Below are 13,797 nucleotides of genomic sequence, written 5' to 3'. Positions count from 1 at the left end.
TGACTCAGGGTTGTGAGGGAGGTCAAGGCACTGGGTGAGCACCGTTATGTGCGGCTTTTTTGGGTGAGCACTGAAGTTTCCTTCCAACCCTGGAATGAGGTGCGTTATCAGGTTTCCCCATAGGCCACTGCATGTCCTTGGAAGGTCCCTGGACACTCCTCATGCACAGTGACTTTGCCATTATATTAGCATTTTCTTGTCTACTCTCTTAATACTGTAATTGGTTTGTGGGATGTTTTTATAGACTGACTTCAAGGGTGATCTCATGGTGGCATCACCCACGTGATGAATCTTGGAGCTCACTATAGTCGCTGGGGTTGGTCTGCCTGGCTAACTGTGTCTATTTTCACTGATGGTGCAGTGAATGCATTCTGTGTCTTTGTCACAATTCCCCGGGTTCCTAAGTAACCCTGTGTTGATAAAGTCTCCATACGTCACGTCAGCCGGCTGAAGCCTTCCAGAGAGAATGCCATTCAGCTTGCCACAGGAGTAATGCGTTTGTTCTGCTTCTTTCTAAAACTCTCTTTCCTCTTAGTCAGCCCATTAAAGCCGATGTCCTTTTTATTCATGGCCTTATGGGAGCAGCGTTTAAAACCTGGCGCCAGCAGGACAGTGAGCGGACTCTGACTGAAAATGCTTTGGTGGACGAAGACAGGTACACCACATGCTGGCCCAAGGTAAGGAGCAGCCGCCGTGACTGCCACGCATGCCCTGCCACTACCACTGCCGTGCAGTCTCCTGCCACTGGGGTTTCTCTTTCCCTTGGAGACACTTGGAGGATATTACGTCATCAGCTGTGATCCTGCCTTGACTGCTTTCTGTTTAGGGTATATTCTGTGACTCCATTAGTAAAAAAAGCAGGGTAATCATTCACTTTGCTGATGCATAATTTAAAAATAATACAGCCAGCCGGGTGTGATGCACGCTTGTAATCCTAGCACTCGGGAGGCAGAGGCAGGCAGATCACTATGAGTTCGAGGACAACCTGGTCTACTAAGTGAGTTCTGTACAGCCAAGGCTACACAGAGAAACCTTGTCTCCAAAAAAGAAAAAAGACAGCCATAATTTACTTATAATAGCGAATTTTATGACCTTAATGATGATAAATATAGAAAAACTTGGGTGATTAGTGTTATCTTTTGCATTTCTTCCATGATATTTCCTCCAAAGAACCTCAACTCTGCAATGAGTCATGGGATGAAGTTTGTTCAAAGTCCACACATGATAATGCTGCCTGTGTGTGAATAGTTCCCAGGGCTCTGTACCCTCCCACTTATGCAGAAAGAATGGATGCTCTTCTCCCCAGGGATGCTGAAGGCTGGAGGGCTCAGCCCCAGGTCCCAGGGCATGCCAGCCAAAGTACAGTCTGTTCTGAGATAAAGCTTTCTACTAACTGCTAAGAGCCTCCCGGACAAGTCTTGATTTTGGCAACTGCAGATTAAAACTGACAGTGTTCTCACACCTTCATTTGCCTTTGTTATAAATATTGATGGCATTTTATGATTGTTAAAAATATTTTAATTTATGTGCATTGCTATGAGGGTGTCAGATCTTAGAATTACAGACAGTTGTGAGCTGCCATGCGGGTGCTGGGAATTGAACCCCGGTCCTTTGAAAGAGCAGGCAGTGCTCTTAACCACTGAGCCATCTCTCCAGCCCCAATAATTTTTAAAAAATCATCACCTCCCAACTGTATTCCAGTGTCATCTGTGGTGTCTGCTGCAGGAGGCCTTGGTTACAGAGAGCAATTCCTAGGAAGTAGCTGAATGGGAAAATGCCTGCTTATTTCATGAGCCTTTTGTTTTACTTAGACATGGCTAGCAAAAGACTGTCCTGCGCTTCGCATTATATCTGTGGAGTACGACACCAGCCTCAGTGACTGGAGAGCAAGGTGCCCTATGGAAAGGTAACAGTAGAGGCTACCAGACGGGAGAGAGGGAAGGAGGGAGGACACGGTGGCACATGGACCCTCTGCTGCGGGAGGACGCTTTTATTGTTTAAATCAAGGCAGGGTTTACTCTTTAAGAGCATGTCAGGTAAGTGCTCCAGACCTCTACCTTCTGGAAGGCGTTAGCTTTTAGTGCGTAATAAGTAGTAACAAGTAAGAAAGAGTGGTCGAATACAGCATCGTGTTGTGACCTGACATGTCTTATATCACTCTTGTAGTAGTAAAGGACCCCAGATCACTCACTGTCAAAGCCTTCGCTTCTGCTGGAAGTAAAAGTGGTAGTTGCTTGTGAATTCACCATCCTACAGGCTGAGGGAAGCTCATGGAAAAAGATGCTAAGCCATTTTGACCTGTGTCCTTTTTATGTCCTAAGGAGCAATTCCTTCCTGGTGTCCAGGAGCCAGATAGTAGCCTAGTCCCACCTTTGGCTCACTGTACAGTGCTGTTGAGTCATTCGGTGTCTAGGAAGCTTTGCTCACAGAGAGCTGATGAGCTGGTGACGCAACAGGGTGCTTGATGAGCCGACCCCACATAGGTGCCCAGCCCACCCGTTGTCTCTCAGAGGAGCAATGGGAACCTTTGTTCTCAGCAAAGGTGTCACAGGTAAACTGTGCCATGAAGTTAAGTTCCCTTTGGCCTTACTCTCTGATGATCATTTCCTGGTATTTGTACATAAGCCCAATTGATGAAAGTGTAAACACAAGTAGGCGTTAACCCAGACAGCTGAGCCTCTGGGACAGCATTATTGTCAGGCCGTGGATGAAAAGGGACTCCCATCCCTAACTCCTCAGGGCAGCTGGGATGAGCCCCACGATTAACCTGTCAAACTGCCAAACCCATTTGCTATTGTCTAGTGTATGAGTGGGTTTAGAAAGTCCTATGTTAGTGTTAGTAAGTTTCAGAGAGAGAATAAGGTTGGCGTAGCTTGCACTCAAGAAAGCGAGCCGATAGCATTGTGCATTCCTGTCTTAGGTGAGTTAGGTAGCAGGAGCGGGGGGATGGGTGCCTCCCGTCATGCCTGCTGTTTTCGTTTTTGTTCAGAAAGTCCATTGCATTCAGAAGTGACGAACTTCTTAGCAAGCTCAGAGCGGCTGGCGTTGGGGATAGGCCAGTGATCTGGATATCACACAGCATGGGAGGTAAGGATGGTTTCGTCTTCATAGAGTGGCCATCATGAGGTGGTTGTCAAGGTTGCGGCCATCCCACTTCTGCTCTGTGTGTTCTGCTTGCTAGTCTCCCCACAGCAAGTCACTGCTTTAGCTAAGAGTGTTGAGGTTACTGCTGTCCTCCATGCCATTTGCTTTTCTAGAAGGGGATGGCTCATAAGACACAGGGTGGGTGGGAGGGCACGGATCCATACTTGGTGGTTTCATGTGGTTGTGAGTCAGCACCATACTGTGGGGGTGTTTATCACGAGGCTTCAGGGACCTCCCTTTCTTCCCGTCTCTGCCGCTAACATTGCTGACTATTGCCTGTGCTGCCAAGACACAATCACAGCTTTTCTGTGCCTGGCTGCTGTGCTTTGGGCCTCGGCCAGCCCCAGGCTAGGGTGTCTGATTAAGTGTGGCTTAGGCTGAGCCTCAGCCACAGCCCTTTGCTTCTCAAAACCCACGGATGTCTGCCCTGAGGTCTTTGTGTTTCCTAGCTAGGGCCGGTGGTTAGGTCCTGTGGCAGCATTTCCTGTAGCAGCCGGACTTCCTTGGGACCTGTGACTGGGTGTGGGCTTCAGTGAGCAGGGCCTGGCTTGCCTCACAGAGGCAGAGAATCTATGGGAGAAGGGTCTGTGCCACAAAGACTCACGCTGATACATTCTCCGGTAGCGTTATTTTAAAGGCTTTTTTCTTATGCTGGAGGAAATTATTTAAATTTTAAAGCATCTCTGTCTTGTTTGCTTGTTCTTTTTTTAATACAAGTAGAGGAAATAAAAACTTTACTCTCTCTCCTCTTTCTTCTCTGTGGCTAGGTCTTCTTGTCAAAAAGATGCTGTTGGAAGCCTCTAAGAATCCAGAGCTGAGCGCTGTTATAAACAACACCAGAGGAATCATTTTCTACAGTGTCCCTCACCACGGGTCACGCCTGGCTGAATACTCTGTTAACATTCGATATCTTCTCTTTCCCTCTTTGGAAGTCAAAGAACTCAGCAAAGGTAACACTTCCTACTGTGAAGGAAATTGAGGTTGTAGACTGTTACGTGCATGGAAAGAGGGAAAAAAAATAATCAGTTTCTTCCCTAAATGTACTAGCTTACTAAACTTGCATATACTTTTGTTTGGAGTATCCCTGGGCAGCTTTCAGGATAGCTCCATCTTTCAATAGCTCTTGTGTTCTTAGGCGGTTGTACAGCTATAAGGCTGTTGTTTCAGCTATTTAAACCAGGGTATGTTATATAAGGCTTTTCTTCCAAGCTAGTAAACTGCCCTTTCCCATTATTCTGGAAAATCAGCAACTGTCAAAATATACATGAACTTTTGAGCCAGCATGTTGGTCATATAGCACTGTTTGGTCATCGACACTTGATTTGTATCCAACATATGATTGATGCTCTGTGTGCATGGAAGGATGTGCTCTTTGCTGCTTTGGACGGAGCAGTCTAAGAACCTGGGTTAGGCCCAGTCGCTGAGAGTGTGGGCTTCAGTGTATGGTCTGTCTCAGTGATCCCAGCACAGTGGACAGTGAGGCCTGGCCGTCTTCTCCATTTGTTACTGAATTACCTGGCTCTGCACCTAGATCTGACATGTGCTTCCCATGAGTGGCCGGTTCTGGGCGAGATGCATGCGTGTTTATCACATGGTCCTGCTGAACTCATCCCATTGTGGATAGCCTAGCCTTGTTTTACTGTTTGTAGGAAAATAAGATTCATCTGATGAGCGCACAGCTGTCCCTCTGTGAGTGAGGGGCATCTCCTCAGACCACACAGCATTAGGTGGAGAATGTAATTCTTTCATTTGTATAGTTATTAGGACATGCCAAGTTTTCTCGTCACTTTGTTATTGTGTTCCTTCCCCCCTCACTGTTGGTGTGGTAGCATCAGTAAGGCTTGATCTTGGCTCTCCTGGTGAACCTGTGCACGTGTGGTTGTGTGCTGACGATGGCTGTCTTCCTCCTGTAGTCTGGTGCTACTTGTCTGGGGAAGACTTTCTCACTTTTGAAGGATGATTTTGCTGGATACAGTCCTCTTGGTTGGCAGTCTCTTCTTTCAGTATTTTATATATGTCATGCCATTCTTTTCTTGCTGTTAGACACTTTTAAAATTTTTGCTTTAGTAAAGTTTATTCATTGAGCATCTGGGGGGGGGTTCTTCTGAGCTTTGTACATGGATGTGTGTACCTCTGAGTGTTTGGAGCTGGGGCTTCCTACCTTAAAAGATCCAATTGGCTATAACTCCCTCACAGGTGTGCCCAGTGGCTTGGGTGTTTAGTTAATTCCAGCTGTGGTCAAGTTGACACCATCAGGTTTGGGAGGCAGATGCTGTACTGCCCCACCAGCTCTCCTGGGCCCGTTGGTTATCAGCATCTTCATATCCTGAGTTAAACATGAATGTCTTTTATCCTTAAGTGTGACAGAACGTCTCATTCTCTGATTTTACAGATTCTCCCGCACTTAAGATGCTCCAGGATGACTTTCTGGAGTTTGCAAAAGACAAAAACTTCCAGGTGCTGAATTTTGTGGAAACACAGCCAACATTTATCGGCAGCATGGTTAAACTGCACATAGTGCCTGTGGAGTCAGCAGGTACTTACTCAGGAGGCATGGTGGCTGTTGACGCTGTTGATGGGACCTAGCATTTAATAATGGCAGCTTTGATAGCCAGTGTCTCAGGGAAGTAGAGCAGAAAGTTTTTTTAAAAATCCAGAATCTAAGTCTATTATAATTTTTTAGTAACAGATTCAAATCCCCCGGCAGGCACACAGCCTGGATTAGCCTCTAGTCTTTATTTACTAGATTAGATGTCAGCGGTTACTTGGCTAGCTCTAAGGCACTGCAGTGAGGCGAGTGCCCAGCACTTCTTTGAGTCCTGCCTCCACACTTAGCCCCCCACCCCCTCACACACCCCGGGATTTGGGTCCCATCCCATTCCTAGAAGAACAGTAGAGTGATTTTTATTAGTGTACAGGGAAGTCTCTACAATGCCCGTGCCCAGGCTCTGCTTAGCACACATACGGAGATCTTAGGAAAAGCACAAACTGAGACTTAAACTTACTGGGCATTCATTTTCACAGAGTCAAAGTTCTGCTCAGGCGAGCTTGGCGTCCCTTGGCTTTGCTGACACTCTGCTTCCTTCAGATTTAGGCATTGGGGATCTGATTCCTGTGGATGTCAACCACTTGAACATTTGCAAGCCGAAGACAAAGGATTCTTTTTTGTACCAGCGTACCCTGCAGTTCATCTGTGAAGCTTTAGCCAGGGATCTTGAAAACTGACAGCTACCTTCTTCCATTCCTTGTGTGAATACAGTGCAGGAAATGTGGCGTTCTCCTTCTCCTGTTAAGCTGTGCACTCACTGTGGCATCATCCCAGTCTGCGCAAGTGCCGCAGACAGCAACTCTTCACACAAGCACGGGGAAATGTCCACGTAGACCTGGAGGTCACAGAGGAGGGGTTACACCGAGTTTCTGTGGTTTAAAAGAAACTCTGGGGGCCGGGCGTGGCCACGCACGCCTGTAATCCCAGCACTCAGGAGGCAGAGGCAGTTAGATCGCTGTGAGTTCGAGGCCAGCTTGGTCTATAAAGTGAGTCTAGGACAGCCAAGGCTACAAAGGGAAACCCTGTCTCAAAAAAACAACAAAAAAGAAACTCTGTTGTGCTGGGCCTTGGTGGGAAACAGAGCTACTGTGGCCAGAGTGCCTGTCCACCTGAGACGGTCCCAGCACCACCCAAGAGCCCTGACAGGCAACTTAGCACACCATGGAAAGGCCATTTGGCAGTAACAAACTAGAACACACAGAGGCTGAATTTGACCTGGGCACCACGTGCTGTAATGCTTTAGTGCCAGCCTCTGCTATTGACACTTTGCTCACTGGTTCTCACTGCCCAGTTGTATGCATGGGTTGGTCTTCAGTGATTCTGTTGTTGTTGTTGTTTTTTTTTTTTAAATATTCTTTTTAGGATATTTTAACTAGTTATACAGTAATGTGCTCTGGATAAGTAGGGATCAGGTTATGAAAAAAAAAAACTATTTGAAACTGTCAGGTATACTAACCACTTAGTATCAGGACTCAAATCCTCTGGCTACATACAGTGCAGCTTTCTTTGTCTTCCCTTAGAGGGGCTTACAGCATGAGAGACTAGGAACACGGGCTGGTGGCCTTTTTGTGTTTGAGTGATAGCATTGTTGACATGATTTTTTTTTTTTGGTTGTGCTAGGGATCAACCCCAAGACCTTGTGCATGCTAGCCAAGTACTCTGCCAGTGAGCTGCTTCCTCAGCCCAGTGTATACCTCTGCAGTATACAGCTTAGTCACCAGCTATCAGCACTGTCGTCCCTGCAGCAGTCGGTCTCCCCCCCCCCCCCTGCAACCATTCATAAAGTCGGTGGCTTTACCTTGTTGTCCTTAGCATAATGGTTCCCTCTTGCATTGGTCCTCTCCTGTCTCTGCTTCCTTCCTGCTGCGAGGTGAGCAGCTTTGCTCATCCCACCATTCTGCCATGCTGTCCTGTTCACACCACGGGACCTGTGACCAGTGACTGAACCCAGGAGCCAAAATAAATCTTTAACTCTGCTGTTCAACCTTTTGTCACAGCAATGAGTGTGAATATAGCCCTGCTTCAAGACCAATCTAAAAAGAGCTTCCCAGGGACCCCTAAATGACTGGTTTTCTGACAAGTAGCATTTTTGCTCTGTTTATATGATAGAAGGGCTGCTCGCCATTTATCACAAAGATGTAGATGAGGTTTATCATGTACAAGACCAAGCTGAAAAGAAATGACGAATTTTTACATGATACCACAAGACCGAACAACTACAGCACTGGCTGAAGACACGCGTCTAAAGGCAGTCTAATCCTGAGCAAACAAATGGGCACAATGACATAATTAAAAGCAACAGCACTTTAAAGACTGAACAAATGACTATCCCACTAGCACAGGATGGCTTGGTGTGGACAGAAGCACAGTAGCTGCAGAAGGAAAATAAAATGACACTAATTAGAAGCAAGCTATCGACTGCAAGGCCAATGGGCAGGCACTGGCAACAGTGCTCTTGAGTTCAAGGCCAACCTGACCTACATAGCAAGTTCCAGGCCAGCCAGGGCTACATAGTGAGACCCTGTCTCTGAACAAAACCCTGCACATGGATACAATAAACTTTTAAAAGGGCATGTGTACCACTTGGGAGGTTGAGGCAGAAGGATAGCTAGTTCTGGGCCAGTCTGAACTACAGAGTGAGATCTTGTCTTAAAAACAACCCAGAATAGAGAGCTGGGTCAGAGGTCAAGAGCACTGGCTGCTCTTCCAAAGGTCCTGAGTTCAATTCCCAGCAACTACATGGTGGTTCACAACCATCTATAATGAGATCTGGTGCCCTCTTCTGGCGTGCAGAAACACATGCAGGCAGAGCACTATACATAATAAATCTTTAAAACAACAACCAAAAATAAAAAATCCCAAACTCCCAACCCTCTACAAATATGTATCTCTAAGCCATCTCTGCTCACACTACAATAAAATTAGCTTTAAAATGCAAAAACAAATCTTATTTGGAAAGTTCAGTCTCATCATTTTCCTTGGGTCAAAGAAAAAAGCAAAGTTACAATCCATCAGTTAATAACAAGATAATTATGTTAAAATATAAAGTGAAGCCTAGGCTTATCATTGGGAGGTTTGTAAGCTTAAATACCTTGTTAGATATGAGAAACTAAAGCAAAGGAACACAGTGTTCCTTTAAAATTAGAAAACAAAGGTAGAAAAAACAGTTGAAACATTAAAATGCTTAAAAGTGGGAGAAACTGTTGAGAAGACACAGCTAAGGAACACAACTAAAGAAGATGAAGGGTCACGGGAACCCTGTCCAGTGACACCACCAGCAAGCACATGTCACCCACACAGTAAGCACATGAAGGCGTACAGCACCATCAAGAAAAATACATGCAGGGCGTGGTGGCACAAACCTTTAATCCCAGCACTCCAGAGGCAGGGGCAGGTGAATCATTGTGAGTTCGAGGCCAGCCTGGTCTACAAAGCGAGTCCAAGACAGCCAAGGCTACAGAGAGAAACCCTGTCTTAAAAATAAAAAAAACAAACCAATAAGAAAAGAAAAAGATACACTACACACCACAACAGTCAGAATCCTGACAAGGATGTAGAGCCATGGGACTCTGATCTGTGGTGAATAGAAATGCAAAGTGGGGCTGGAAAGATGATTCAGAGAATAAGAACATTGGTTGCTCTTCCAGGTCCTGAGTTAAATTCCCAGCATCTACATGGTGGCTCACAACCATCTATAATGAGATCTAATGCCCTCTTCTGGTGTGCAGCTGTACATGCAGGCAGAGCACTGTAAATGTAACAAATATTTCTTTTTTCAAAATGCAAAATGGAACAGATACTTTGGGAAACCGTTTGGCAATCTCTTAGAAAACATTCTCACTTCAAACCCCCTGGACTGGGGAAATCTACAGGGAACAGGTGGATTAGAGCTTCAGACCCCCACTCTTGCCCCATGCAATCCCCTAGGCGCCATTTGGGCACCCAGTCGGTGGTGGTACGGTCTCAGCTGCTTGTGCACCTGAAAAGGAAACGCGGCGGCCTTGCCTGGCGGGCGAACTCAGTATTTGGGACTGAATTTGCAGCAGGGGTGCTTCAAACCCCCTGGACTAGGGAAATTTACAGGGAACAAATGGATTGGGGCTTCAGACTCCCACTCTTGCCCCATGCAAGCCCACAGAAGGCTTAGGCGCCATTTTGGCACCCAGTCAGCAGTGGGTACAGTCCCCATCTGCTGCATGCTCTGAGAAGGAAACTCTACAGAGGGCAATCCAGCCCCCAAAGCCTGGTCTGGACCCTACCTGAAAGTTGCAAGCTGCTGAAATCAGGGATACACAGCTACAGTGGCATGATCAGAGACCGGAGACGCTGCCAGGAGTCAAGGACCACAACAGCCCTCTGACCAGTGCTGGGCAGAAACCAAACAGCTAGTCCCAGAGGGCTACCCTGGTGCAATTGGTCACAACTGTCCCAGCCTAGCCAGGTTCCACACCTGAGCTAGGTTTCTCACACTCTTGGGAGTGACTGGGCAGGTCGGAGGAGATAGGTCAAGTATCTAGCCAACCAGGAATAGTCAAAAAGGCTGCGCTCTCCCTGTCAGGCAGAACCTAGGCCCCACTACCTGGTTGGAGCAGGAAGAAACATAAACAACTTCTAGAAGCCAACAGGGGTTCAGGCACTCTAGGGTGATCTGAGCCTAGGACCCAAAGCCCCAGGGCCTAAGGACAGGATATTCAAAGCCCAGCGAAACAGGAAAACCTGCTCTACATACTTTACCTCAAACTGATACTGGAGTTGCAGAGCACCAGCACCTACCTTGGCTGATCTGGTGGGGAACTCAGGGTGTGAAACAAAGCCTTCAGGAACCAAAACCAGGGCGCCTGCCTCTCTCAGGGAATAGTTCCCTGACCACCACAGGAAAAGGACCTCAACCTACATTTACTCACTAACAAACTGTTCTCCACGATCATTGAACGACCCAGAAGATACTCCCAACATGAGACACAGCAAGATGACTCAAGGCCAGTGTAGAAACATGAACAACAAAACCCAAAACAATATGGCATCTCCAAATCCCAGTTATCCCAAAGAAAGCAACCTGGAGAACTCAAGCACAGTTGAAATACAAGAAAAAGACCTCAATTTTTTTCTTTTCTTTTCTTTTCTTTTTTTTTTTTTTGTTTTTTGTTTGTTTGTTTGTTTTTTTGAGACAGGGTCTCTCTGTGTAGCCTTGGCTGCTCTGGACTCGCTTTGTAGACCAGGCTGGCCTCGAACTCACAGTGATCTGCCTGCCTCTGCCTCCCTGAAATATAAGAAAAAGACCTCAAATTTCTAGTAATGAATATGATAATGGAGGAAACAAATAAAATCCGTAAACAAACGCAGGAAGAGGCAGCCAAACAGAAGACATAAAAGAGGTGTATAGAGAGTCACTGGAAGGAATCCAGGAAAATTCAACCAATCAGTTGAAGGAAATCAAAGCAGTTCAAGATCTGAAGATGAAAACGGAAACATTGATACAGACCTGGTCTGAAGAAAAACGGGAAAAAGAATGCTTAGAGAAGAAAGCCATCAACACAGAGGCGAGCTTCTCTAACAGAATCCAAGAGATGGAGGAGCGAATCTCGGGTCTAGAAGATACATTCGTAAGTCTTGAAGCAACCATCAAAGAAAATGCTAAATCTGAAAAATTCCTGACACAAAACATCCAAGAAGTAAAGGACACCATGAAAAGACAAAACCTAAGGATAATAGGCATTGAGGAAAGAGTAGATGCTGGATTCCAAGGCCCTGAAAATGTTTTCAACAAAATCATAGAAGAAAAATCCCCAAATTTAAAGGAGATGTCTATAAACATACAAGAGGCCTATAGAACACCAAATAGGATAGACCTCCTGTCACATAATAATCAAAACACAAAATATACAGAACAAAGAAAAAAAAAGTAAAAGCAGCGAGAGAAAAGGGCCAAGTAACATTTAATGGCAAACCTATCAGAATTATACCTGACTTCTCAGCAGAGACCATAAAAGCGAGAAGGGCCTGGACAGAGATCCTGCAAACCCTAAGAGACCACAGATGCCAGGCCAGACTACTATACCCAGCAAAACTTTCAATAATCATTGATGGAGAAAATAAGATTTTCTATGACAAAACCAAATTCAAACAATACCTATTCACAAATCCAGCTTTACAGAAATTAGTAGAAGGAAAACTCCACCCCAAAGGGGCAAGCTACAGTCAAAACTACACAGGAAATAGATAACTACACCATTGCAAAAACACAACCACACAAACTCCTTATGGTAACCAACATCAAAATTAAGGGTCTTAACAATCACTGGTCATTAATATCTCTCAACATCAATGGACTAAATTATCCAATAAAAAGACACAGACTAACAAAATGGATGCATAAACAAGATCCAACATTCTTCTGCATTCAAGAAACTCATCTCAGCTACAAGGATAGACATTACTTCAGTGTAAAAGGCTGGAAAAAATATTCCAAGCAAATGGTCACAAGAAGCAAGCTGGTGTAGCCTTTCTATCCAATAAAGTAGACTTTCAACCAAAATTAATCAAAAGGGACAAGGAAGGACACTTCATACTCATCAAAGGTAAAGTCAACCAAGATGACATCACAATTCTGAACATCTATGCTCCCAATACAAGGACACCCACATTTGTAAAATAACAATTAACAAAGCTGAAACCACACATTCATCCCCACACATTAATAGTGGGAGACTTCAACACCCTACTTGCACTGAAGGATAGGTCATTGAAACAGAAATTAAGCCAAGAAATAACAACATCAACCAACATCATGAATCAAATGGATCTAACAGATATCTACAGAACTTTTCACCCAAACACAAAGGATTATACCTTCTTCTCAGCACCCCATGGAACCTTCTCCAAAACTGATCACATAGTAGGCCACAAAGCAAGCCTCAACAGGTACAAGAAGATTGAAATAATACCTTGTATCCTATCAGGCCACCATGGCTTAAGGCTGGACTTCAACAACAACAGAAATAACAAGAAGCCTACACACACGGAAACTAAATAACTCTCTACTTAATGGCACATGAGTCAGGGAAGAGATAAGGAAAGAAATTAAGGACTTCCTGAAATTAAATGAAAATGAAGAAACAACATATCCAAATCTGTGGGACACACTGAAAGCGGTACTAGGAGGGAAATTCATAGCACTAAGTGCCTTTATAAAGAAAGTGGAAACATCCCATATAAGCAACTTAATGACACATCTGGAAACCCTGGGGGGGGGGGGGGAAAGAAGCAGAAACACCCAAGGGGAGTAGATGTCTGGAAACAATTAAACTCAGAGGTGAAATCAATAAATTAAGAACAAAAAGAACAATTCAAAGAATCAATAAAACCAGGAGCTGGATCTTTGAGAAAATCAACAAGATAGACAAACTATTAGCCAAACCAACTAAAAGGCAGAGAAATACTATTCAAATCAACAAAATCAGAAATAAAACGGAGACATACCAACAGACACTGAAGAAATACAAAGACTCATAAGATCCTACTTTAAAGGCATATATGCCACAAAATTTGAAAATCTAAGGGAAATGGATAATTTTCTTGATCAAGTCCACTTGCCAAAGTTGAATCAAGATCAGATAAACAGATTAAATAGCCCTATTTCTCCTATAGAAATAGAAACAATCATTGATAGTCTCCCAACCCCCCCCCCCAAAAAAAAAGCAAGCCCAGGGCCAGATGGTTTCAGTGAAGAATTCTACCAGACCTTCAAAGAAGAACTAATACCAATACTCTTCAAGCTACTCCAAAAGATAGAAATGGATGGTACATTACCAAATTCTTTCTATGAGGCCACAGTCACATTGATACCTAAACCCCACAAAGACCCAACAAAAAAAGAGAATTTCAGACCAATTTCTCTTATGAACACAGATGCAAAAATATTCAATAAAATACTTGCAAAATGAATACAAGAACATATCAAAGATATCATTCAACATAACCAGGTAGGCTTCATTCCAGGCATGCAGGGATGGTTTAATATACAGAAATCCATCAATGTAATCCACCATATAAACAAACTGAAAAAAAAAACTCACATGATCATCTCCTTAGATGCAGAAAAAGCA

The 13,797-nt window shown here is 44.6% G+C and overlaps 1 protein-coding gene across 3 annotated transcripts in view; it reads left to right on the top strand.

Annotated features, from left to right (window-relative positions):
• Nucleotides 1-6,418, top strand: part of SERAC1 (serine active site containing 1) — a 37,780-nt gene extending 31,362 nt beyond the window's left edge. For all 3 annotated transcript variants that reach the window (XM_084777537.1, XM_084777538.1, XM_084777536.1), the window contains 6 exons: nucleotides 536-677; nucleotides 1,812-1,906; nucleotides 2,990-3,087; nucleotides 3,912-4,094; nucleotides 5,537-5,680; nucleotides 6,233-6,418. In XM_084777537.1, coding sequence (XP_084633663.1) covers nucleotides 536-677; nucleotides 1,812-1,906; nucleotides 2,990-3,087; nucleotides 3,912-4,094; nucleotides 5,537-5,680; nucleotides 6,233-6,369 — 799 coding nt within the window. In that variant the 3' untranslated portion in view covers nucleotides 6,370-6,418. The remainder of the gene's footprint in view (nucleotides 1-535; nucleotides 678-1,811; nucleotides 1,907-2,989; nucleotides 3,088-3,911; nucleotides 4,095-5,536; nucleotides 5,681-6,232) is intronic.
• Nucleotides 6,419-13,797: the final 7,379 nt, after the last annotated feature.

The sequence above is a fragment of the Acomys minous genome (assembly GCF_964271855.1).
Source record: "Acomys minous genome assembly, chromosome: 3".
NCBI lineage: Eukaryota > Metazoa > Chordata > Mammalia > Rodentia > Muridae > Acomys > Acomys minous.
Note: the sequence above shows the minus strand (reverse complement) of the source record. Positions and strands in the feature narration are given on the sequence as shown.